General features: G+C 41.7%; 2 protein-coding genes across 2 annotated transcripts in view; one reads left to right on the top strand and one right to left on the bottom strand.

Moving 5' to 3' along the window:
• dock2-like (dedicator of cytokinesis protein 2) overlaps positions 1–25867 on the bottom strand; it is a 94980-nt gene that overhangs the window by 25198 nt on the left and 43915 nt on the right. Inside the window, exon 26 of the mRNA XM_069170664.1 lies at positions 24564–24659. Coding sequence (XP_069026765.1) covers positions 24564–24659 — 96 coding nt within the window. The remainder of the gene's footprint in view (positions 1–24563; positions 24660–25867) is intronic.
• Positions 3–21332, top strand: LOC138211075 (protein INSYN2B). Its single transcript, XM_069170665.1, has 4 exons — positions 3–172; positions 10270–12164; positions 15450–15524; positions 20260–21332. Exons 2-4 carry the CDS (start codon positions 10606–10608, stop codon positions 20441–20443), a joined length of 1818 nt encoding a protein of 605 aa, XP_069026766.1. The 5' UTR covers positions 3–172; positions 10270–10605; the 3' UTR covers positions 20444–21332.

The raw sequence follows: 25867 nt of genomic DNA, 5'->3' as shown, positions 1-25867 counted from the left end.
CACTGGGCTCCGCCAGCATGCGAGGATCAGCAGCGACAGAGTGAGAGATAGAGAGCGGCAAAGAGTCGGAGGAGAGCGCGACTGAGGACGAAAGGACTACCAGACACAAGACAGACGCACCAAGAAAAAGCAAGAAGAGAAGCATGCGGACCAAAGAGGAGGATGAGAACAGGTGAGTGACTGAGGAAGCCAAAGACAGTTGTTAGGAAAATATTATTGAGTGAGTGTGCAGTTAAGTAACAGTTAAGGGAGTGACAATGTTTTCTTCTTGGTGTTCTTCTGGCTCTGTTGTGACCCCCTGAGGAATGTTTACAGTCTGATAGCTAACAGCTTAGAATTTTTCAAAGAAGCACATTCAAGATTTAAGACACTGTCAAGGATTTTCAATGGAGGTAACTGTGATTGAATGAAAGCAGGCACCAGAGAGCCAGCTGGACGACGGGACAAAATCCATATTGGACTGCACAAATACACAAAAAGAAAAAAACAACAACACTGTCTTAGGGTGTACGTCTTGTTTCTTTAACAGTCGCTTTGACTAAAGTGTGTACATCTGTACTTATGAGAGGTTGTAGATGAGTGTATTTTTGTCAAAGCAGTGTGATCACAGCATCAAACCCAAGCAGGGATAAATTGCATCTGCATGTGTGTGTGTGTCTGTGTGTGTAATTATGTATGTATGTATGTATGTATGTGTGTGTGTGTGTGTGTGTGTGTAGCAGGTAAGTAATCCCATCCATCTGTCATGGTAGGATTTGGTGCATCTGAATACATCTGTGTGCGTTTGTGTATGTGCGTTGAGTGAGTGCTTATTCTCTGCGCTTTACAGTGCAATATTAATTACAACTTTTGCTTTTAACGAGGACTCCAAATGTTCCTGTCAGTTTATTTATGTGTGTCTGTTTCTGTTGCCCGAGTGCTATTAAAAGCCTCTAAACCAACCGCCAGAACAGCGAGTGTAGCTTTAATATGGGATTATATTGCAATAACCCGTCTCTTATAGACTAATGCTTCCCCCCCATGCATCTGTGGACGTGTATGTTTGTGTGCATGTGTATGAGAAGTATCGACTGTGTGTACGTGTTGTACAACTGAGACAGTGTGGACAAATGTGACCCGTGCATTTAAAACATATATAATGTCATCAGTCCCTTTAGAATATTATTTTTTTTTTAATTACAGCCTGTGCATATCCATGAGTGTGTGCTTGTTCGTGTGTGTGTGTGTGTGTGTGTGTGTGTGTGTGTGTGTGTGTGTGTTACACTACCACACAGCACAGTCACTCTCCAGCAAAAACACATCAACAAGTTGAAAACTGAGGAGGGAAATAATGTTCATTTTTCTTTCCTTCAGTCTCTATTCTGTAGTGCTTGGAGCACCACTTGGCTGGTTTTAAAGAAGTAATACTATAAAGAACATTGTAAAATATTAGGCCTATAGTGAGGGAAGCACATTTGCAGAATAAATGTTAACATTTGCATGTACTGTTGTATGCAAACATTTTGCAGATATTTTTAAGCTGCCTTATGTTTAAGGCCTCCCCACATATCCAACGATGTTCATGTCAAGAGGCTGCGAAGGACACTCCAAAAGCTGCAGCTTGTGCTTTTAGAGATAGTTAATTGTGTTTTTTGAGGTCTGTTGTGACTCTTTACTCAAGCCAGTCTCTTTCCAGCTTCAGTTTCTTGACAGTCTGCATTGCATTTGTATCCAGAATTTGCTGAAATTTAGTGGAGTCCATCCCTCCCTCTGTTTGTGCTGTGCTTCCTGTGCCACTGGCACTTGCACAACCCCATAACATAATGAAAACCCCCGTGTTTAACAGCTGGCAAGGTGTTCTTTTCTCTAAACGTGCCTTGGGTGATTGCGACCAAACAATCTCAATTTGAACTTGATCTGTCCACAGCACTTGCTTTCAAAAAGAGTCTGGCTTATTCAGATGCTGCTTTGCACATTTGAGACTTTGACTTTTGTGATGAGGTCTGAGCATCAATGCTGCACAGTGGAACGGTACACCACCACCCCTGTGCCAGCTAAGTCTTTTCCTGTCATATGTGGGTTTTTGCTTTTGTCTTTTCTGCCTGGCAGTCAGGCAGCTTTATCTGAACGTTTTCTTGATCGTGCAGATTTTGTCTTTTCATTTCTTAATGACATTTCGGACAGTGGGAATTGGAAGCTGGTGGCAATTTCATATCGTTTGATAGTGTTTCTGTGCTTTGTAGGCATCAATTAGCTCCATTATCAGACCTTCAGTCAGTTGCTTAGAGAAGCCCGTAGTTGAGTGTTTTCACACAGTTTGAAGAAGAAGAGCATTTTTCAGTCTTTGGAATGGAATCAGATGACTCCTAATGACAATTATTTCTAATGGGTCAGTTTAAACTGAAGAAGCTGTGAAACTTTACAAGCAGAAGGGTTCCCAAACTGCCAAAACAACTGTTGTTACTATTGTCAGAGTTCAAGAAATAACAAGTTTTAGTGAATTGATATGTGAGGAAAGACACATCTTTTTAATTAGATGATCAATTAATCTTTTTTCCGTTTTCTGCAGGGCCTGTATTCAGTTCTTTTTAATTCAACAAAATGTTCTCTTTGTTTGGGTTAGTACAAAGTTTTGCCTGAAATTGTATCAGGATATTGTTGTGGTTATTAGTAATACATACGAATTTTGCAAAGTGCATGTCTTTGTTTTCATTCTTAATGACAGAATGATGCATCGCTGATGGATGATAGCAGTAGTTTGATTCAGCACTCATCAAATCTTTCTCAAAGATTCTTTATTCTTTTTCAAGAATGAGCTTTTTAAATTCAGAAGTCATTGTTTTCTTTTTATATATTAAGTAACTGTATTTATTTGTATTGACTCAGCTGAGATAGAAACAAACCAAAACTTGCTTTATTTGGTAGCATCTTAAAACGTTGACTAAAAATGTATTAACAAGTTGTTTGCATGTCTAGAAATAAATGTATGCTCAAATGAAATGTGAACATATTGGAAACATTTGCAGCACAGAACAGATCATTGGAACGAGATCTAATCCAAATTCCAGACTAGACAAACCTAATCAATAGGTTATGACATTATACTGCATTGACTTTCATTACATTCCTTTTCTCCAGAGAGTGACAAATGATGGAGAGAAAGAGAAATAAAGGTTAAAGTAGATTGACAGGAAGACAGGGAGAAGACTCAAAAGAAATGTGTGCTTGCATATGCACATGGATTAGTGTGTGTTTTTGTGTGTGTGTGTGTGTGTGTGTGTGTGTGTGTGTGTGTGTGTGTGTGTGTGTGTGTGTGTGTGTGTGTGTGTGTGTGCATGCCTGGATGTCACTGACACTTCAGCTACTCTGCTAACCAGACAGACTGTGAATGAGTGAAGAGAAAGAGAGGCGATGTGGCGAAAGACAAAAGGACTAGAAAGTCAGAGGGCCAGGAAGATGGATGAGGGAGAGATGGAGAGGGCAGCAGGGGCAACAGGATGGAGAGATGAGAGGAGGAGAAAGAGATTGGGGGTTAATGATGGAGAGATTGGATGGAACGTGCAGACAGGATGAATGATATGGCAAAGAAGAGAAAGATGAGATGATAGAAGAGTGTAAAGAGAAGAGGGGGTAATCAGGATGAGGACAGTTGAAAAGGAGGGCTAGCAGGAAGAAAAGGGCAACCGAGGGAGAAGGGAAAAGACTACACAGTAAGAGCAAAAATGCAAAACCCAGATGATATCACACCCTATTAGCCACACTGATAGAATGTTTGTATGGTCCTGCATCTAAAGCGCCTCCCCTAAGTCAGACACTTTGTTTTCCCCTGTTAGCTAACTGGGTCTAGTTTTCCACTTTATCATGATTATCTCTTATTATCAAATATTTGGTGGCAACTATCTCATAAATATTCAGTTTTATGTTTGTTTCTCTGCTCTGCTGCTCAACCAGCAAACACTCCTATAGCCACCAACAAAACAAATGAATTAAGCCGGCAGATGGATTTGTCAATAATATGATCTTCGTCTATATTTCACCCTTTTCCTTGCCACAGGTACCTAACAGGCTGTAAATAAGCTTTCCCCATAACATAAAACAGTGGGGTTTTTTTTCTTCGGTCTCTGAGGGCAGCCTGACTGGAATAGGACATTGCTTTGAATTATGTCCCATTTATCATCTCATAAACAAGTAGAAAGGACTAAAATGGCTAGAAACCTTTAATAAAATCCATTGCCATCATTTGGTTTCTGCTTTTTGCAATTTATTCAATCATGCCTTTTGATGGCTTTTGACAGGTTTAAACAAGTCCACACTTAATTCATTCACATGTATGGAAGTGTAAATGAATGTGGAAGTTAATTCTTATTCTGAATGTTCCCTCTCTCCCTCCGCCCCCTGTTAGCATTAACTGAGGGTTCCTTAGAGAAAAGTGAAGGATAGTCTATCTCACAGGTCTCTGATTAATGTATTTTCTGCTTTTGTCTGATTTATACATCACTTATTCCAAACATGCACAAACACACTTATGACAAAGCCAATACACACACACACAATGCAGGACACAAGGTGTCATAGCGCACATTTTTCTGTTCTTTATAAAGTTAGCTCATGTTTCTTGGACAGTGACAGTTTCCAGAGTTTACACTAAGTGCCTTGAAGAGACACTTGAGTCACTTACTATCAGTGTTTCACACACAGTCTTCCCCAAACTATTCCTCAGTGAGAACCTTAACTGAATTACTGCTTCTGGGCTGACTGAGAAGTTTGGCTTTTGTGATATAAACATTAGCCTATGTGGCGTCTGGCTCTGAAGTCGAAATGCTGATTAAAGTGCACTGTCCCTGAAAAGTAGAGTTGCACTCAATTAAAATGCACAACAAAACAGGCTGCGTACACAGCTGAGTCGGGTATTTTGATGATCTTTACTGGATTTGTCCTTTTGTATGAGGAGCGGGGGTAAATATTGTGCCATGACAGGAAAAGATTAAAGCCAGTGAGCAATTATGGAAACAAAAGCAAAGAGATATAAAGTATGCAGTGCAAACATGCTGCATATCTGCGAAGGGTTCACAACGTGCACATTTTTAAATCTGCAGACATACAATATTCATATAATATACAGGCAGAAATAAAGAAAATAATGCATGGTGCAGTGATATAATATGAAACAGTTTCTGACTAATGCTGTCATAAAGCTCAACAGTTTTCTCAGTGTGTTCTTATGATACACACACACACACATGCAGTGATCCTAGAGTCATAAAGAACTATCAGCAACAAGGAGTCCATGCAACAGATGGCCATCACAGAGCCTCAGTCTGACTGTCTGACAGTACATGAAGAGACAGAAGACACGGACACAGCCTATATCCACAGAAAAATGTGGCAAATTCTCCAAGATGCTTTGAACAACTTGCCACGTACCATGAAAAATGTGAATCAAGGCGAACTGGTGCTGTTTTAGAGGCGAAGACGGCTTGCACCAAATATTAATTTGAGATAGGTTTTCTCTGTTTATTGGATTTTGTTAGGTTAACTGATAACTAAAACAAACTTGGGGTATTGTTTGCAAAGTACTAATATGTATATTGTAATTTTACATTGGAGGTAAAAGTTGCTTTTTATTTTGTAAGGGGATGAACAGAGATTTAGTAATTCTCTATAACAGGCTGATCAGTCCCCATTATCTGACAGCTGCTAATCGGACCAGAAGTCTCTTTCAATCACCTCAAAAAATAAGTTAGAGGTTTTGTTAATCTTACAGAACGCACTCTTACTTTCTAACTTGTGACAGAGACAGACACACTAAAAATTCTTCCTACAATTATTGCCTGACAAATGCCTGTGCATGGTGTCTTGAAATTATGTCTGACTATGTGCTAAGATCTATATTTATGGAGATTTAAATTGAGGGTCTTGTTGTCCAAAGTTACACTTTTTCAAACACTGCTTATTGATACGGGGATAAAAACCTGCAGACCAAAGTCTTTTCTGGACAATTTTGATGGCTGTAAGAAATATTGCAAAATCATTTGGCTTAAATGTCCCTGATGGAATAAAGTTTCAAAAACTTGTGAAATCACAGAAATAGTTCACTGATATATAAAACTTAAACAGCAAAATACAAGTTTTTCTTTTGTTGATTTGAACCCAGACAACAGAGCGGGGGGAAAAAAATGACTGCACAACCAAAATGAAGTGTCTGCCCTGTCTCAAAGGGCCAATAAAGTGCTGTGTTTGTTCTGTTCCGGCAGAGAGTGGGTGAGAGATAGTAACTGGGAGAAGCAGTGTGATTACAGAGCAGTAAAGCAAGTCTCGGTCTCCCTAAAACACGCGTACACACACACATAGGGCCTGTCAATCGTCAGTTGAAAAATGAGGCTCACCTTGAAACGACAGAGGACTTGATTCGCTGGAGCATTCAGTGCTCTGTTACCACTGCAAAGGCGTGGATGCGCACACGCATGCGCGCACACGCACACGCACAGACACGCGCAGACACACAAGGCCTTGCTGAGACTCCCTGTGTTGTAGACAATTCTTTAACAGCCCGAACTCACCAACTGGTAAATTGAACTCATTGCATGTATAAACAGATTTCATAAAAAGCTGCACCCTGTCAGGAAACTCCCTGTGGTGTTTAAAGGCTGTGCGTGCGTGTGTTTGTGTGCAATATGACAGATGCTCAAACACACTTGCAGTGCGTATTGATTACTGGCAAGCAATGTGTGTGGCTTCCCAGATCTTTTTCCTGCTCTATTTTAATGTCTGTCTCTTCACACGTCTCACTCCTCTGGTCCTCTCCCTTTATTCTTTAATAAACTCTATCAGACACTTTTGGAGATTTAATCTTACTGGAGGAAAATGGGTCTTTACATGTCTTCCTCTGACGCACACGTACCCATATGCTCTTGCATTACTTTCATCTCGTCCGTGGTTCTTCTCCTTCATCTGTTCTCTCCCCCTTATCCTTCCGCTGCCTTTCAGCACCTCCCTGTGCTGCTGTCTCCCCTGTTCTCCTCTTTAGTTGCCTCCCCTTCTTCCCCCAGCTGACAGAGTTTCCTCCCCTTCTCCTCCCCATTCATTTTGCACAGCCAGAGGTGCAATGTGGGTGAGAGACTACGCTTAAATATAGAGACGGAAGAAGGGGAGAGAGAAACACATGGCAAATCAAAGACAGCATGACATAGATGGAATAGGGGGTGGTGAGTAGAAAAGTGCGACAACAAACACACAGGTAACGATGAAAGAGCGATGGGAGGATGGCGTTATCCAATAAGATTTAAAAGAGAGAGAAAGACAGAGAGAGAGAGAGAGAGAGAGAGAGAGAGAGAGAGAGAGAGAGAGAGGGGAGTGAAATTTGATTTCCAAGTATATGGTATCCCTTTCTGCGTGGCGTTGTGCAGGTCAGGGGTGAAGAGTGAGACTTGAAATAGACACACAGACACACTGCAGGTGGAGAGAAAGAAAGAAAGAAAGAAAAAGGGAAAGAAAGAAAGAAAGAAAGAAAGAAAGAAAGAAAGAAAGAAGGGAAAAACTTCTGTTGCAGCAGATGCTCTGCTTTCTGGTGTTGCGGTTGCTGATGAAAACACAAATGCTTGGAAATGGGTTGCAGTGAAATTACCTTCAATTGACATAGGGTTATTCCCACGGTAACCTGCTTGACAACTCATCGACACAATCAAACACACACAGTGGCTCATATGCACGCCCAGCTGCAGTCTTTCGTCTCTCATTTGCACACACAAACACGGGTTTGCTCTCTCGTTCTTGCTTTCCCTCTTCGTCTGTTCCTCCCAAGAAAAATATCATCATTTGCAATTTGTTTTTGCAGCCAGCACATCTCAGTACCTGTGTAAATAGAAAAGAAACCATATAATTCTGTGGGATATGTGAACTCAGGGTTCAAGACCTCTGTGGTCCACTACAGGCCGATGATTATCACCGTAAACAGTGATAAAAATCATAAACAGTCTGGGATGTCAATTATGTGTGTGACCTCTTGCTAGCTCCCAAGAAACGTAGCAGTCACTGAGCCATAGAGTCTGTATGATATTTACATAAACAGAAGCAATATATCACTGAAATCCTTTGATCTATAGTGCCTTATGTAAAACTCAGTGAAGCTCTCGAGCCGAGCTATTGAGCACTAAGTGCACAGTACTGTCATTTGTTGTTCCCTCAACTATATGCAGAAAGTTGCAGATGCAGGATGCAGACTGAACACAGTCTAAATTTAAAGCATTCCCAATTCTGTACCGCAGCTCCTGGGCAGGCCCACCAGCATAATAAAGTGTATTCATTCAGCTTTAATATTTAATGGTTTTAAATGAAAACTGAACTTCCAAAGAGTCTGACAATATTAATTGCACTTGCTGTCAGGGAAAATAAAAATAATGGGAATAAAATCTAAATTTTTCATTCTGCTCATGCTATCAAAACAGTATGGGACAACCAGGCTTCAAAATGAGTCAGTATAGGTCACTGATGGACCGTTTGTATGAGTGAATGTGTGCATGACTTGGATTCTGAATACATATGAACTATTAGAGCAGCAGTCAGACTCATCACAGTCAGAGAGAGTTACCTGTACAGAGGTGAGAACATATTTTTAACTACTGCAGACAAGCTGACAGGCTGACTTCTAAAACTTTCATCTGAAATATGATGATGCATTCTGTTAATTTTGAAAGGATAAAAATGTTTTTCCTGTAATCCCATGAGTTCTTAAACTGATAGGTGAACAAAGCCATATTTTATTTATTTTGAAAAATATTGCACTGTCCCACTCTTGACCGCATACAGAAAGCATCTGTGCTGTGTTGTTGTGCCATCTGGCATAAAATAAGCTCTTCTCTTTCTGTGTGTGATTGTGTGTGTGTGTGTGTGTGTGTGTGTGTGTGTGTGTGTGTGTGTGTGTGTGTGTGTGTGTGTGTGTGCCAGCTGGTTTAACATCACACATTGGCTGCAATGTAGCAACAACACAGTGAAGATTGCAGCAACAAAAAGAAAAGAAAATATTGATGAAGGCATAAAGAAGATTTTAGTCTACAAACAGATAAGTTGAATGAGCCTAAATTCATCGACAAATTATCTTGGCTTGACAAGCAGCATTACTTCATGGCTTCATGTGTAGCATTGAGGTATAAAGAAACATGTCTAAAATGTATTGACACTTGAATTATGTGCAGAGTCAAACAACAAATACACCGGACAGACAATCACCTGATTACGTGAAATAATTTGCATAAATGAAAGATAATTGTTAACCTCACAAATGTGGCTCCAGCCACTTTTCCATGCTCTTACATACAGTTCTAACTGAATATGTACATTTAAATAAACCCAAATTATTCTCTATTGTATGTCTTTTTCTCTTTGATGTACCATGCCAATATTTGCTGCTGCAGTGGCCCAATTTTCTGATGGGGGGAAAAAAGAAAATACAATAACATATTGCCCCAATTTTATCAGCTAATCAGAGTGTCATAACACTAAAGTACTCTGAGTCAATTCTGAGTGAGTTGAAGTGATTAAGATCAAACAGAGGACTTTGTTCCCCTCCCAAACTGTCCAAAAATGTTGACTAAGTATAATGAAACAAAAAGCAGATAAGGTTTTACCACGATCGAGTCCTGCATTAAAATTTAATTTGCTGCCTCAGAAACAATAAAACAAAAAGCAGAACGTCTATTAACACTGACTTTAAGGAAACACGTCTGTTTGAAAAACTGAAAAACGCAGGAAGATGGACAGGAACAATGTTGGCAAGCTTCTCATGCTGCTAAATCATTAGACAGATTTCCAAATTGTTTCCATGACAAACGTCAACACATGATGCATCATCAGCTCACATACTGCTGTGCAAGACAATCACAACATCATTTTTAATGTGTCATCACATAACAAAAGACTGCAACAACATCTGTAGCCTTACATTTATAAGATCTATCAGCATAGCTGCTATATGTGTGTGTAGCTCTTAACTTCATAGAGACATGGACCATTACCCTTAAGATGTCTCCAGCCTTTTTGTTACTTCACCTTGATGAGATTTAAAGTTTTGCCATTGTAACTCCCACCCACCTGCTGATGTAATAAGAAGCCGATAGACTTCTATCGATCTGGTCAGTGTGTGAAATCAGTCGAGGTCGAAGCTTTGACACGGTGCTTTACGTGCCTAATGTCTGTGTCTTCTTTCCAGTCTGACCATTTATTGCCAGTCTCTCTGCCCTCCTCTGTTGTTTCTCTCATTCACTGCCTCTCACTATTTTCTCTCTCTCTCTACAGAACAATCCAGCAATGTCCAGAGACGCCATCCAACTCATCGTCTGCGGGCCATTGGTCAGAAACTGAGAAAAGCTTTGACGGCGATGCCAAACCACAAGTAGCTAAACTAGCAAAGAGGCCGTTAATGGAAGAAAGTTGAGAGTTTCTCCAGCTGTGTCCAGCTTCCACACATAAACTCCTTCTTTTCCTCCAAATCACTCTAATTCATTTGGGTGAACAAAAGCTGGAAACATCACAGCTTTCTGTTGGATATAATCTTGCTGACGTGGGCTGATGCCACTGCTTGCCTCAATCCCTTTCAGCTCCTCAGGGGGCTGAGCCAACCTGGAGAGGAATATGGGCAGGAGGGTGGCTGACCCAACCAATCCGGTGCCTGCACTGGGAGTTCCCCTGGCGGGGGGGCGATGGGGTCCACTGTGCAGTGTCGGAGTGCAAACATCTCCCAGACTGCGGACTCTCCCCTCCATCAAACGACACAGCAGCCAACCAACCAGCACACATCGGCCACTCGCCATGGCAACAGACAAAACATTGACAGCAGAGACTGGGGGAGTGATCAGAAGTGACAGCAAAAGTCTGCCGGTGTCCAAGGAGACATCTCAGAACGAGATCAACAGCCTGACACAGAACGACATGGGATCACAGGGGTCAGGCAGTGGAGTTTACTGCCAGATTAAAACTATGCGGACAAACCCCAAGGATACAAGAGGTAAAAGGACAGCTCGGTACACAAACGGCAGTGTGGTGACCTCTGATGTGGTGGGGGGGGTTTGCAGTGAGGCCGCAGAAGGTAAGGAGCCGACACAGGAGAGGAGGAGGGTGCAGTCTCTTCGAGGGGAGAGCCATCGATCGGTATTAAAGACAGGGTGTGTGTGCACGACTGTGCACGCCACCCCACCTCGGCCGTGCCGAGTAACGACGACCTCGCCGCCTCACCTTTGTGGGACATGTGGAAGGAGACGATCGCAGATGACACCGTGCACAGGTGCATGTCGCAGGAGAGCGGTCAATCAAATAACAGCCAGCCAGACATTACCTAATCCGCCACGGAAACCATCTATGGTCCAGTCAAAGAAAGACTGTGCTGCTCTGAACTCTCAGTGTAACACCAAAAACACAGACACGCAGCAGCACGCATCAGTAAAGACTACTCAAATACCACAGTTGTCACACACGATACCAAAAACACACAGCTCACACTCTAACCACACAACACACACTCAGAACAGAACAAAAGACTCAACGCAGCGGACAAGGCCACACTCTGCGGACTTTACTCAATACAAGGACTCAGCCACGCAAACAACAGACACACAAATGCACAACAACCCAGATAGCACCATAGCTAACACACATACACAGCAAGCACACACAACAACTATAGTGGCGACAGAACCACATTCAACTGAGAAACACAGTCAGGATCTGGCTCAAGTCCAGCACGTTGACGAGCATGCAGAGCAACACACATCAGTCCAAAAAACTTCTAAGCCTCCCTTTCACACTGACTCAAACTCGAAGAGCACCCCACCTCTTCCACCAAAAAATTCCCCAAAACCCACTCATCAGAAACCAGCCACAGCTGTAGCGCTGACCAAAAACCAGGAAACCACGAATACATCCAAACAATCCTCAGAACGGATCAAACTCAAGGACTACGCGAAACAGAAGAGCAAATCTTTTGACGACCACACTCTGCCTTGTAAGACACACATGAAAGCACAATGCAACGGGGCTCCAGGAGGACTGTTGGACGGGCACACAGTCAACGTGCCACGTGGGCTGGAGAGGCAGCTACAGAGCGTGGAGGAGAACCTGCTGTCCAACCAGGAGAAGATCAAAGTGCTTCTCAACGTGATTCAAGACCTGGAGAAGAGCAAGGCCTTCAGCGAAGGGTGAGAAAAGGGACTTAGGGAGATAGAGGGATGGAGGAAGCTAAGAAGAGAAGGATAAGAAGAAATGGAGGTTTAAGTGTGGAAATTAAGGAGTTTAGATACTAAGACGGAGTGAGCGAAGGAAGCGATAAAAATAAGCATTAAAACAGAGATAAGGAAGAGAGAAAAAAAGCTAAATGAGAGGTAGAGGTATTTACTGCAAGAGCAAATGCTTAAGGAAGAGTGAAGGGGAGTGATAAAGAGAACAAGGAGAGGGAGAAGAGAGAATATCAAGAGCACAAGATTGAGAGGAGAGTATATTTGAGTTTTTATAACAATATATACCGACAGGCTTTCAAGTCCATGTAATACATTGCTAAATGTCAGCTTGGTATAGAACTGCTGAACAGTGCGTGTGTGTGTGTGTGTGTGTGTGTGTGTGTGTGTGTGTGTGTGTGTGTGTGTGTGTGTGTGTGTGTGTGTATGTGTGTGTGTGTGTGTGTGTGAATGTGCGTGTGTGTGTGTGTGTGTGTGTGTGATCCAATCCTGTGGGGATATGTGATACCTGCCAGCCTGCAGTCAATGTTAGAGCTCCTAGGTCTCCTTTGTCCTTTTATCTGACAGTATATGTATGTAATCCCAGCGAGACACAGCGCTGCCCAGCAAAGCAAACTAATCAAAACAATCAGTTAATCTTTGTCCTGTTAATTAGTTTATCCTCCTCTCCTGTCACATATCCTTTGCTTCTTTCCTCTTTAGACATCCTAGATGGTTTCCACACCTCCTCCTTTCCCCGCTGCTCTTTAACCCGCTTCAAGCTATTCATCCCTGTCTGCACCGCCGCCCTCGCACCTTTCTTCACTCCATTTTTAATTAATACTTTTTCTTGCTTCTCTTTCTTCCTGCACCTTCCTGCACATATGAATCATTCCCACAACTATAACAACTGTGAATCGCTCCTTTGCCCTTTCGTCTTCCCCTCCTCTCTGCCCTGACAACCTGTCCATTACTCTTCCCCGCAGTCATGGCTTTGCTGTCACTCTGTTTTGTTTCCTCCTCCTATCACTCCCATCCTTCTTCTTTTCACCATTTCACCTTTACAGTCAGTACTTCTTCTCCCTGAGTTCATACCATACTTCTTCCCATCTCTTCTTTTTTCACCTCCATGACATGTTATGCTCCCTCTCATCCCTCCTTCTTTATGTGCAGGGTTAACAGATGCCTCCAGCTTCAGCATAATCCCTATCAGATTACTTTGCAATTAATGTTTAAGCTGCACAATAAGACTCCTAAAGTCAGTGTACAAGCTGTCTTGCCCTTTCTATGGGACTGTATAATGGGTGTGTAAACGCTTGTTGTGAGGATGCTTTGAGTGCATGAGGAAAAACAGGCCGACTGGGAGGCAGACACTAGCGAGATGGTGAGACAGAAAATGAGAGCAATTGAAAGATAGAGCGGAAAAAGCCATAAAACAAGAGAGCAGTTCGAGGACCGGCAAGTAAAAGGGACTGCATGTATCTGATACTGTGCCAGAAACGAAAGTACTCTAAGTGGGCCGCTGTGATAAAAGTGTCGGCTGAGCTAAAAGGTTGTCGCTGCGCTGAGCTCCTTGTTTTCCTTTCTCTCCTGAAGCAAATACTTGTCTTTTTTAGCTGTTGTTGTCTTTGATAAAGACAAGTGAGGGCAAAAAACTGATGCCAGTCACACGTTCGCTCTCAGTGTAATTAAAATGTCTGTTTTTATCAACATAAATCAGTTACTCTTTCATCAAAACAGTTCAATCAAAGGCCAGCCAAAATATCTTGGCAAAATAAAGTGTTTTAATTACGTGGCAGTCAGCATGAGCTTGACAGATTTGTTTTTTAACTTCACATTTCATTTCATTTCATTTTCTTTTGCTCTGTGCTCGTGTTCAGCCTTGACAACCCAGCTGGCATTTGTAATCATATTTATTTATTTTTATTGCCCACCAATTTTCAACAAAACAGTTTTCAGATTGAATGACAATGAGATCACTTTTAGTGAACCGGCTGCTAATAATATTTGTGTCGTGTAATTGGTGTCGTGTAAACTGGATTTACCTTGACAGACACTGCAATCACCTGGAATCGAAAAAATAGGCGGGTTTTCACCCACTATTGAGGTACTTTGAATGCACTAAACATCACAATTTATTTTGTGCCTTTTGACACCCCCCCTCCAGACAACACCATTATGTGTCTGTGGAGAGAGCAGTTACAATTGTGACACCAGCAGTCAAGGGAGCCAGACTCTTTCCAGTCAAGAAAGGCTTGACTGACTTACCGGATGGAGACTGTTAGTATGAACCTGCCACTGGCTGATTTCAATCAATATTCTCCTTTCTTTCCAATATCTGTGTTACTGTTTTCAAAATCCCCATTGCTACAGCAAACAACAACAACAACAACCTCCACACTAACAACCTGAAAATGGGAAGTTTTAATTAAGATTGGATCATGCAATAAGGCAAGTCTGCTTGGTTCTTTTTGGTCTTTTAAGGGGGTTTAGGCCAAGGCTCACCTCTCCTTGTACAGACTTTCCACCAAAACAAGTCCACCTGACACTATTTTGCAAGGTCACTGTCGCTGCATCTTGTGTTTAGCACCTCTGATGAATTTAATTGGTTCAAACAGGCCAGAACCTTTTTCCCTAATGACAGAATAATATATGGGTGCAGCCAGACCATTCTCCATTATGCTGGAGAATGATTCAGCTATGCAAGAATATGAATAGGCTCAGCCTGTTGTTAGTGCAAAATTTTATTTCCCTATTACTCTGCATCAATGCATAACACTGAATCTAAACAGACTTTGTTATGGAGCAAAACCAAATACATTAGGCAAGAAGGTTTTGGGTTTGTTTTGGTGTTGCATGTTCTCTGTGTCTGCGTGGGTTTTCTCCGGTGACTTTGGCTTCCTCCCAAACTGTCCAAAGACATGCATGGTAGGTTAATTGGGGATTCTAAATTGCCCGTGGGTGTGAATGTAAGCGCGGTTGTCTGTCTTTATGTGTTGGCCCTGTGATGGGCGGATGATGTGTTCAGGGTGTACCCTTTGCCCAAAGTCAGCTGGGACAGGCCCCAGCCCCCCCGTGATCCTGTTCAGGATGAAGCAGGTATAGATAATGAATGAACGGAGGATACAAATTTCAGAGTGGTTTCTCTTTAAGCATCCTATAACAATGTATGCGTAAATATAATTTAATTACATGTATTAGTAACATTAGACATGCAGTTACTCCTTTTGCGAGTGTGTGAAGAATGTTTTCCATCTGTTATTTCTGCAGTCGCAGCTCCTACAGAACTGGTCAGGACATAAACAACTGCCCCACCTGCCAAAAGACAGCTTGCATCATATACAGGTAACCTGATTAAGATAATGAGCTTACTGTATTACATAACCCAGCAAATGACAACTCATTCTTTTCTAGAGTGTAATAAACAGCCCTGAACTTTTCCTAGATAACTGTATGCCTCTTGTAATCCTGAAAAGGTTCCCTTTCCCAATCTTTTTTCCAGGTTGTATCACTTATTCAGCATATCATGTTTGTTTTTTGTGTTTATCTTTCTTCCTGATACCCTGCGGTCTCTGCCCTTTTCTCCCCCTGTAATAATTGCCCTACTCATACAATACTGTATATCCCTGAAATGGATACATGCTGGATTCCAAAGATTAGAAGTGGATGCTCTATCTAGGAAAGTCATTCACACATAAAAGAATGCTCCGTGCAAACAAGCAAATTAATTCAGCACCTAAGTAATGCGCCTTTCCTGTTCCAGTTGTCCCTTGTGTGAGTGACCTAAATAAGTAATTGCATTCTGAGATCGTCTGCACCATACAGAACTTCCCCCTCACAATCCCATATCACATACTGGAGTTTAATCCTCCCATCACCTGCACCCAATCCTTTTCTTATTCACATGTTTTCATTATGTAAATAATTCCATCTTTCCATTCCATGTCTGCACATTCTCTTTCATCTCTGACTTCCAATCAAACTGGTTTCCTCTGTGTGCCTCACTCTGTCTGTCAATTGCCAAAGGAGTAATCGTCTGTGCCCCACTCACACCCAACGGCCAACACTTTTCTCTCTCTCTGCACTGCATGCATAAGCTGGAAATGTAGGTTTTCACATGTAGCTTCATGGCTAATGCTTAAAGACGAGAACTGTTTCCAGACCAAAGCTTGGCTTGAAGCTAGTTTATTTGTTTACAGACAAATACAAATCTCTGTTGCAGGCCTCAGAGGATTAAAAACACATTCTGCAGGGCCTTTACCTCTCCAATTCTCTTTAACTCTCAAAGCAGCCCCACCTCTGTATCTGGTCTGTTTCTTTTTTCTCTATCCTCTGTTGCTTCATCTGTCCTTTGCATCCAACTTCCCCTCTCCCCTCATCCCATTATTTACTCCCCTTGATCTTAATTAACAAAGGAGGATCCAAATCCTAGTAAGCAGTAATGAGCACCAACGGAGAATGTCTGCCACATGTTAACATGCTTATTCACCTGTATATCCATATAGATTTACACATATGTTGAACACATACAGATTTTACCTCATTTCACAGTGATGTGAATGCACACAGTCGTTCAGACACAGTGTGATTCAGTGGACTACAGCGTTAAAGCTGGAACAGTTAGCTGATTAATCTCTGACTCAGTGTCAAATTGAATTAATTAACAACAAATCTGACAGCCGCTTATGGGATTTTTGGTGGCAAAAGTGAAACAAAAAACTCATTCTGAAAGGTGACGATTTGCTGTGGAGTATTGTTAGGCACTGGACAGTTTGTTGAACAAAACAAGACATTCAACTTCAGCTTTACAAAACAGTGACAGACACTTTACAATTGGCAGATTCATCTATAATATAAGTTATTGTTAGTGACAAGACTACAACAACAGTTCACTTTCATAGTTTTAGTCTGCACTTCCAGAAGCATTTCCACACAGACTGAAAATATTGATGAATTTGATGAAACTGATTAAAAAAAATAGTAGAAGAAAAAAAACAACTGAATGCGCTGAACCTACAGAATAGCCATCTAAGAAATTAGACCAGAGGAAATGATTGTTTATAGGATATAAAGCTCAATAACTTTCTTGCTTTAAAAATACATCTACTCAGTAGATTGAACATGCTATGCAAAGAAACATGTCATTGCATGGTAACTTAAAAAAACAAAAAACATCTAACATCGGTAATTAAAACAAAAGCCCTTGAAATTGAAGAGTTTCACATATTTTGGGGAATATTTCAAAGGGCCTGGGGCCACCAAGATCTCAAGAGTATGTTGTCACTTCTCATATCGTTGTAGTCCCTCTTTTACCTTTTCTTACTTTCACACATTTGCTTCCCTGCTCCACTTTCCTGTTGTGTTTCTTACCCACATGCAAAAACAATTATATATACACACACAATATGGGTATATATGAATAATGTATAATTAGCATGTGATGCTAATTAGTCCAGCAAAGAGGGAAATCAGCTTTTATTAAGTACATCTGTGCACACATTCCCTATGCATACTTGCATGCTCACACTCATACATACTGACAAACAAAGAAATGAATATATTTCACGCCATGAGAAAGATGTCAATGAACAGAAATGCTTAATCTGCCTCCTAATCATTTCTCTTCTCACATGTCAGTATAAATTTCTCACAAACACGGAGAAAACGCATTTTCAGCAGTTTCGTTGTGGCAAACATAGACAAAAGTTATGGTAAAAGTGCTCAATTTGTTTGATTGGACAGTGAGAGCCTTATCAAAACCTCCAGAGGATTGTGGGTAAAGAGGAGGGGAGATAGGGAAAAGAGACACAAGCAGAGGATGAATTACGCGTGGGACTGAAGCATCCATCCTAATGATTTGTGGTCGAAAAAAGAGGTTTTGACGTGGGCTGGCTGCCTGAAGATGTTTTGCCATTGTCAGTTCTAATTAATCTTTATGATGAGAGACAAGGGGGAGAGGAGCTTTTGACAGCCCCTCTGTTTTTCCCCGAATGGTTAAACAGCTCAAACACACACTCTAAAACATATGCAGGCACGTACACACACCTAGCACCCAACGGTATTCTCTCACACCAAATGGATATAAATTCATATTCAACACACCCATACATGCAAAACCTAAATCATAACCTTGGGCACTCTATAGTAACCATCACTTTAACCAAAAAACAAGGGTTTAAAAATGTAACCGTTTCCTGCAAGGATAAAAGCAAAAAGACCTCACAGTCTCAAATGCACTTACAAAGATGCCAGATTGCAGAATGAATTAAGAACAGCTTTTCCCATTGTGCTGCCGAAATCCCAAGAACAATAGTGAGAGAGAGAGAGAGAGAGAGAGAGAGAGAGAGAGAGAGAGGGAGGAAGGGAGAGAGGGAGAGAGAGAGGGGGGGAGGGAGAGATGGAGTGAGAGAAAGAGAGAGGGAGGGAGAGAAAGAAAGAAAGCGAGGGAGAGAGAGGGGGGAGGGAGCGAGAGAGAGAGAGAGAGAGAAAGAGAGAGCGAGAGAGAGAGAGAGAGGGAGGGAGGTAGAGAGAGAGAGAGAGGGAGGGAGGGAGGGAGAGCGAGAGAGAGGGGTAGATATGGGTCGAGAGAGGTAGCTACAGAGGACTGAGAGAAGGGGAGGTTAAAACCAAAGTGTGCAGGTAAAGAGAGACCTGACTAAGAAAAAATAAATTGTGTGAATGTAGGTGCAGCACTTTATCTTTTCTGAGATGTATGCTGTGTGGGTTTGTTTGTGAACAATGTGTGTGTAGTGTGCATACATCTCCTTTATAATTTATTCATGGAGCCATCTCCCTTCCTCTGTTCCCACCACTTCCTCCTCTGTGCACTCGTTCCCTCACTCCCTCCATCACAAGACCTTTCTGTCCTGCCCTCTTCGTATCTCTGGTGGCCCGTATCCTGTCCTCCTTCACCTCCCTGTCTTTTTTGTTTCCCGCTTTTATTTTGCAGTGACCTCTCTGACCTTCTTCTGTTAAAGTGTCTTTCTTTCATGTATCCATCCTTCCATCTCCCAAAGGAGCCATCGTCTTTCCTTTCTCCTTCCATAAGTCCCTGTACGTTCCCTTTTCCCCCCCTCAATCAGATGTGGGCCAGTTGTGAATGATGTACATACAGTATAGGGTGGCAGGGGACCACCACTTTTTTTTTTTTTTGTATAGGACGTGTTCGTGAGTGTGTGTTTGCGTGCTGGGATTTTGGGATATAGGAAGAGGGAAGGTTGGTAAGTTGTCTCTACTCTCCTCGGCTCACCGTGTGCCTCATTAACCCCAGATGCCAGGCCCTACACAGCTTCACCCCAGCGATCCACCTCAACCGCACACGCACGCACACACACAGCTACCTTGAGAAGAGAGTAACTCAAAGTCTACCACACTATGACCTGCAGCGTTGGACACTTCAGAGAGATGGTGAGAAAAGGAGCGATGAGAGAGGGGAGGGGGAATAAGAGCATACAAAAAGAAAGCCAAGAGGGTCTCCTTTGAACACATCAGAGGAGCAAAAAAGTTCCTCACTTGCTCCTTCCTTTAGCTCCTCCATTGTGCAAATGCTCCTCTCCTTCCCTGCTCTCGTTTTCATTCTCCTCCCACTCCTCATCTCAGCAGCCTGTGATGTACTGGTGCATGAAGTGCAAAAGAATACCATGGACGTGAAAGGAGTGCTGAGTTGGGGCCTGCGTCTGTGTGTGTGTATGTGCGTGCGGTAAGAGGGTATACATCTAAATTAGGAACACGATTTTAAGAATATAAAACTGCATTGTGTGAAGGTGAAACCTGTCTTTTAAGGTGTTGTCAGCATTTTGTGGCCACATTTTAATGTGATTAAGACACCTCCTCTCATCTTTGTTTCAATCCCTGTCTTCATCTCTCTTTATGCTCAGCAGATGTTCACTTGTCCTCACACTTCTCTGCTCGCCTCCTCTCTTTCTACTTCCACGTTGAGTCTTTTTTCCTGAGAACTGAGCTACATCAATAAATTTTACTTGATTTTACACTTCTCCAACCTCTAAATCACTCTCCCGCTGTTTCTCCCCTCATCTTTGTCCCCGACCCCCCCTCATCTGCTCTCTCGTTCTCTCTCCAGTGTGGAGCATGATTTCCGACAGCAGGAGGGACGCTTCCAGGGGGTTGTGGAGGCCCTTGAGGGGGAATATGATGTGCCTGCTTCAACTCTGACCAAGCCCACGCCAGCCCCATCTTCCTCCAGTCGCCCCAGCACCAAGGCACGTGTCAAGAAGCTGCGCAAGAAGTGTTTCTGGTGGCTCTAAGCTTTACAAAAGCCACAACAGCCTTTCTGGAAGGCAGGTGCATAGTGGTGTGGATTATGATTTAGGGGACCAAAAATGTTCTAGAGTAAAGTATCTCCCTCATGTGGGTGTCCAGTGTGCTTTAAGTTTTTTAATTAAGAAAGGGACATTTTCCAGCAGCATTCCTGTAAATGGCACATTTTCCAAACCGCTGACCGTTTGAAAAAGAAGAAATGCACTAAGGAAAGAAAAGAAGACCAAAGGAACTGTTGACCTTTCTTCTCTGATCTATCTGGGAGGGAGACTGAGAGAGATCCTCCTTCTCTATCTCTGGGGGAGCGGTAGTCTTTAGAGGCTAATTGGAGAGTAACTTTTGACTGAAAGTGAGGACTTTTTCCATGAAAAATCTGTGACAGACAGACGAAGCATTGATACCTTGGATATCAGACAGGTGTACTGTTTGTGGTTGTCGAGACAGATGGACACATGTCTGAGCTGGTTGTGAACCTTCACAACAGTTTTGGCGGAGTTACAGCAAAAGCCAGGGGAATCTTGATCATTTTGAAAACCCAAGGAATAACAAGTTATTGGGATACTGTCTTCGGATGGCTTCACAGCCAAAATTTGAATGTAGCAACAACTGAAGCACCAGAAGAAATTCACTGGCAAAAAAAAAGCTGATGAGCTCTTCGGAAACACAGGGATCTCTCACTGGATTATCAGGATGTAGGAGAGCGAAATTGAGATTGTATTACGACTACATTAAGAGACAATGTTATACAGTGGGTACGGAAAGTATTCAGACCCCTTTCAATTTTTCACTCTTTGTTTCATTGCAGCCATTTGCTAAAATCAAAAAAGTTCATTTTATTTCTCATTAATGTACACTAAGCACCCCATGTTGACAGAAAAAGACAGAAATGTAGAAATTTGTGCAAATTTATTAAAAAAGAAAAACTGAAATATCACATGGTCATAAGTATTCAGACCCTTTGCTGTGACACTCATATTTAACTCACATGCTGTCCATTTCTTCTGATCCTCCTTGAGATGGTTCTACTCCTTCATTGGAGTACAGCTGTGTTTAATTAAACTGATTGGACTTGATTAGGAAAGGCACACACCTGTCTATATAAGACCTTACAGCTCACAGTGCATGTCAGAGCAAATGAGAATCATGAGGTCGAAGGAACTGTCCAAGGAGCTCAGAGACAGAATTGTGGCAAGGCACAGATCTGGCCAAGGTTACAAAATAATTTCTGCAGCACTCAAGGTTCCTAAGAGCACAGTGGCCTCCATAATTCTTAAATGGAAGAAGTTTGGGACGACCAGAACTCTTCCTAGACCTGGCCGTCCAGCCAAACTGAGCAATCGTGGGAGAAGAGCCTTGGTGAGAGAGGTAAAGAAGAACCCAAAGATCACTGTGGCTGAGCTCCAGAGATGCAGTAGAGAGATGGGAGAAAGTTCCACAAAGTCAACTATCACTGCAGCCCTCCACCAGTCGGGGCTTTATGGCAGAGTGGCCCGACGGAAGCCTCTCCTCAGTGCAAGACATATGAAAGCCCGCATAGAGTTTGCCAAAAAACACATGAAGGACTCCCAGACTATGAGAAATAAGATTCTCTGGTCTGATGAGACCAAGATTGAACTTTTTGGCATTAATTCTAAGCGGTATGTGTGGAGAAAACCAGGCACTGCTCATCACCTGCCCAATACAATCCCGACAGTGAAACATGGTGGTGGCAGCATCATGCTATGGGGGTGTTTTTCAGCTGCAGGGACAGGACGACTGGTTGCAATTAAAGGAAAGATGAATGTGGCCAAGTACAGAGATATCCTGGAAGAAAACCTCTTCCAGAGTGCTCTGGACCTCAGACTGGGCCGAAGGTTCACCTTCCAACAAGACAATGACCCTAAGCACACAGCTAAAATAACAAAGGAGTGGCTTCGGAACAACTCTGTGACCATTCTTGACTGGCCCAGCCAGAGCCCTGACCTAAACCCAATTGAGCATCTCTGGAGAGACCTGAAAATGGCTGTCCACCAACGTTCACCATCCAACCTGACAGAACTGGAGAGGATCTGCAAGGAAGAATGGCAGAGGATCCCCAAATCCAGGTGTGAAAAGCTTGTTGCATCATTCCCAAGAAGACTCATGGCTGTACTAGCTCAAAAGGGTGCTTCTACTCAATACTGAGCAAAGGGTCTGAATACTTATGACCATGTGATATTTCAGTTTTTTTTTAATAAATTTGCACAAATTTCTACATTTCTGTTTTTTTTTCTGTCAAGAAGGGGTGCTGAGTGTACATTAATGAGAAATAAAATGAACTTTTTTGATTTTAGCAAATGGCTGCAATGAAACAAAGAGTGAAAAATTTAAAGGGGTCTGAATACTTTCCGTACCCACTGTATGCAGCTGATCAAAGACTGACAGTCTGTGTCACATAATTAAAAATTCTGTCATCGCTGACTGACAGAGTGATTGAGTCTTTCCTTTATCACCATCCAAAATGGAAGTGTTTTGCTGTAAGCTTAATCTTGTTTCAAGGATTTTCACACACGCGTGCATATAAATACTGTACATGCACAAAGAGGCAGGCACTAATTTACAAATTACAGTAAACACACTCAAACACGCAAACAGCACACATACATCAGTTCATTTGTGAAACCAGTGCAAACTCGGGGGTAGACCAGTTCTCAGTTCTCTGTCAATGATTGGCTTGAATTCATGTATAAATGTGAGAATATTGGTCAAATCTGAGCTAATATGGCATTCATGAATTCTGTCTTGGTGTGTGGAGTTTTTCCTCATATTACTACTGCTTAAATTATGCAGAAGAATGCTCTGTTGACCTGTTACAATGTGAAGAGCTTCACAATGAGAACACACAGTAAGTTACCTCATAAATTAAACAGAAAAAAAAAAGTAATCCAATCTCTTTGTTATTATCAACAACAAACGTCATCTTGTCAACATTAAATAAAGCATATCTATAAACTTCTGTAGCATTCAGGCCACAGTGCCACTGATAATGGGTGCATTAAGCAACAATTGAGCAACAAAAATCTGCACTGAAAACATAGGTTGTGTCTCAATTCACGTACTTTCATTAGTACTCTTACGGGTTAGTACACTTACTTGTGTAGAGAGGGAATTTTGACACAATAGTGTTGTCTCAACTTGCACACTGCAGTTCTGCATTTTACGAAAATAACCATCACCTTTGAATGCATCACCTGCAAACGTATCTGCCGGCTTTATTTGTTTATTCTACAAGGTATCTAAAAATGAAAAAGTGTTTTCGACCCGTCTGTTTCACACATACTGGCCATAGTTTTTGGCGTAAAGGCACTTGTGCACTCCAAAGAGCAAGTGTAAGTACGCAAGTACATGAATTGAGACACAGGCATTTACTACAGGTCGGCACGACTTGTTACAATGTACGAAAACATCTGTGTACTTCACAGGTCAAGGTTCATTATCTGATGAAAAAATGAAATTTCAATCAATATACAAGGTCTTTGTAAAACAATAACAAAATTAGTAGAGGGAAACAGTACTAACTCAGTAGTGACTCAAATCTGTAAAAATCCTGTTTGGGTCTATCCCTTTTGCAAACACACACCCACACCAATATTTAGCACACAGAGACACTTCTGCACTATGCTTCGTTCACAGCAGTTTAGAGCGTAATCACGACGGTCACAACGGCCAACTTTCAGCTGCTTCTAATTGACAAGTTGGCCCCAATTAGAATCCTGGATGGCACCACATTTACTAATTAACCAAATCTATATCCAAAATGTCCCCGCATTTTTATCAGCTGTCCCTTAACAGTGTGTGAGCTCCCACAATGCCCCTCTCTTCCTGATCTTCCTCTTGTATGTGCAATAAAGATGTGTATTTTAAACAAAGTCCGCTGTCGTCAACATACTTTGTGTTTCAGACAGAAACGGGATGGCAGAAAGGAGTAGATGAGATGCTTTCTTGCAAATCCGCTTTTAACGAACATTGTATCAGCAGACAAAATATAATGAAGACACAAGACAGAGGGTTTTGAAATGCTTGTCTCACGCATTTAAAGTATATTAAGTCCAGCACATATGGCCCACCTGTGAAGTTGGATGTACTTACGATCAAAGGGTGCTCTCGACCCATCGTGATGACGGTAGTGTTGATGATCCTCAATAGAGAAACCACAATGTCCTGGATATGTTGAAATGTTTCCCCCTGAGACAAACAGAGAACAGGAGTGTGGTAGAGAAGTAGAGAGAGAAAGAGAGAGGAAGATAAAGAGGAAAAACAGACAAAGATAAACAGAAAGGTGTTAGATTTTCTCAGGTGTAAACACACATAAAAACATGAACAGATACAGAATGGTCCACTCGGGTATAACTGTGGTACTGCTTCCAGGGACATCTCTGAACCTCTCCAGAAAACTTGAGACTCATCAGACTTTTAATTGTGTAGTCGTTTTTACCCTTGCATGACCTCTATTCTGTGTGAAGACAACCATGGTTGCATAGTCCAGAGCTCGACTCTGGTTCTGAATGGATGGTGGATCAAACGAAACAAGAAAGAGAATAAAGTTTTCTGAGTCTGACATTTAAAGTCTTTTCCCTTTTCAGAAAATAAGCCTCACTAGAACACTCATTTTATCATCTTTGGTGTGGACATATGAGCTGCAAAAGGCTTTTGACACGTGAATGTGGACTTTTCTGTGCAGACCTGCTTTCATATTCCAATATTTCCAATTCTTTTTTAAGCCACTTTTCATGTTTCTCTTCTTCTATCTACTCTGGGATGATTTTAACAATCTAGCGATCTTTTTGCTCAGACCTGTCTCAGGTCAGATTACTGTTTCATGGTGGGAGAGAGTGGAGGTTTAAAGAAACAAACTTTAAGATGAAATATTAAACTGACTTTAGTTATAATTTTGTAATTCTATGTCATCTGTTCTGTCATGCACATTTATTGCAGTAGCTAGGTTGAATATGTGGACTATAGTCAGTCTTATTTAGTCTCATTTGAGTAGGGGCTTTTTTTTCTTCCCATTTAAACTAAAATACAAGAAGTAATATATTTTCTGTTATATTGGTTGTTCTAAAACATTAAAACATTCATTAATACATTTACATCAAATGTAAATACCAACTGTCTTGGAGTAATGAAGAAAGAAATGTTTTCCTGAACCTGGGGGTATGTGATATTGATCTTTATTCACAGTGTATGTAATTTTATAGCATAACAACATTTTCTAATACGCACTCCAGATATTGACACGCTCAAATATTTATGTTTTAAATGAAATAACTCAATATCATTTTATGACAATAATTTAGCCTTTATTGTGGGGACATTATTTTTAACACGCCACAAAACAACTTTACTGATCATTCTGTCTTATTTGAGTATCACTTCACTGAAACAGTCTGAAA

Source organism: Embiotoca jacksoni, unplaced genomic scaffold (genome assembly GCF_022577435.1).
Source record: "Embiotoca jacksoni isolate LCO1_2020_lvr unplaced genomic scaffold, fEmbJac1.0.p SCAF_5, whole genome shotgun sequence".
Classification (NCBI taxonomy): domain Eukaryota; kingdom Metazoa; phylum Chordata; class Actinopteri; family Embiotocidae; genus Embiotoca; species Embiotoca jacksoni.
Note: the sequence above shows the minus strand (reverse complement) of the source record. Positions and strands in the feature narration are given on the sequence as shown.

Excerpts from the sequence above, each read along its gene's own strand:
- LOC138211075 (XM_069170665.1), top strand. The coding sequence starts at position 10,606 with ATGGGCAGGAGGGTGGCTGACCCAACCAATCCGGTGCCTGCACTGGGA. Across the intron at positions 12,165-15,449 it reads AGCAAGGCCTTCAGCGAAGG|TCGCAGCTCCTACAGAACTG; the intron begins GTGAGAAAAGGG and ends TTATTTCTGCAG. Across the intron at positions 15,525-20,259 it reads ACAGCTTGCATCATATACAG|TGTGGAGCATGATTTCCGAC; the intron begins GTAACCTGATTA and ends TTCTCTCTCCAG.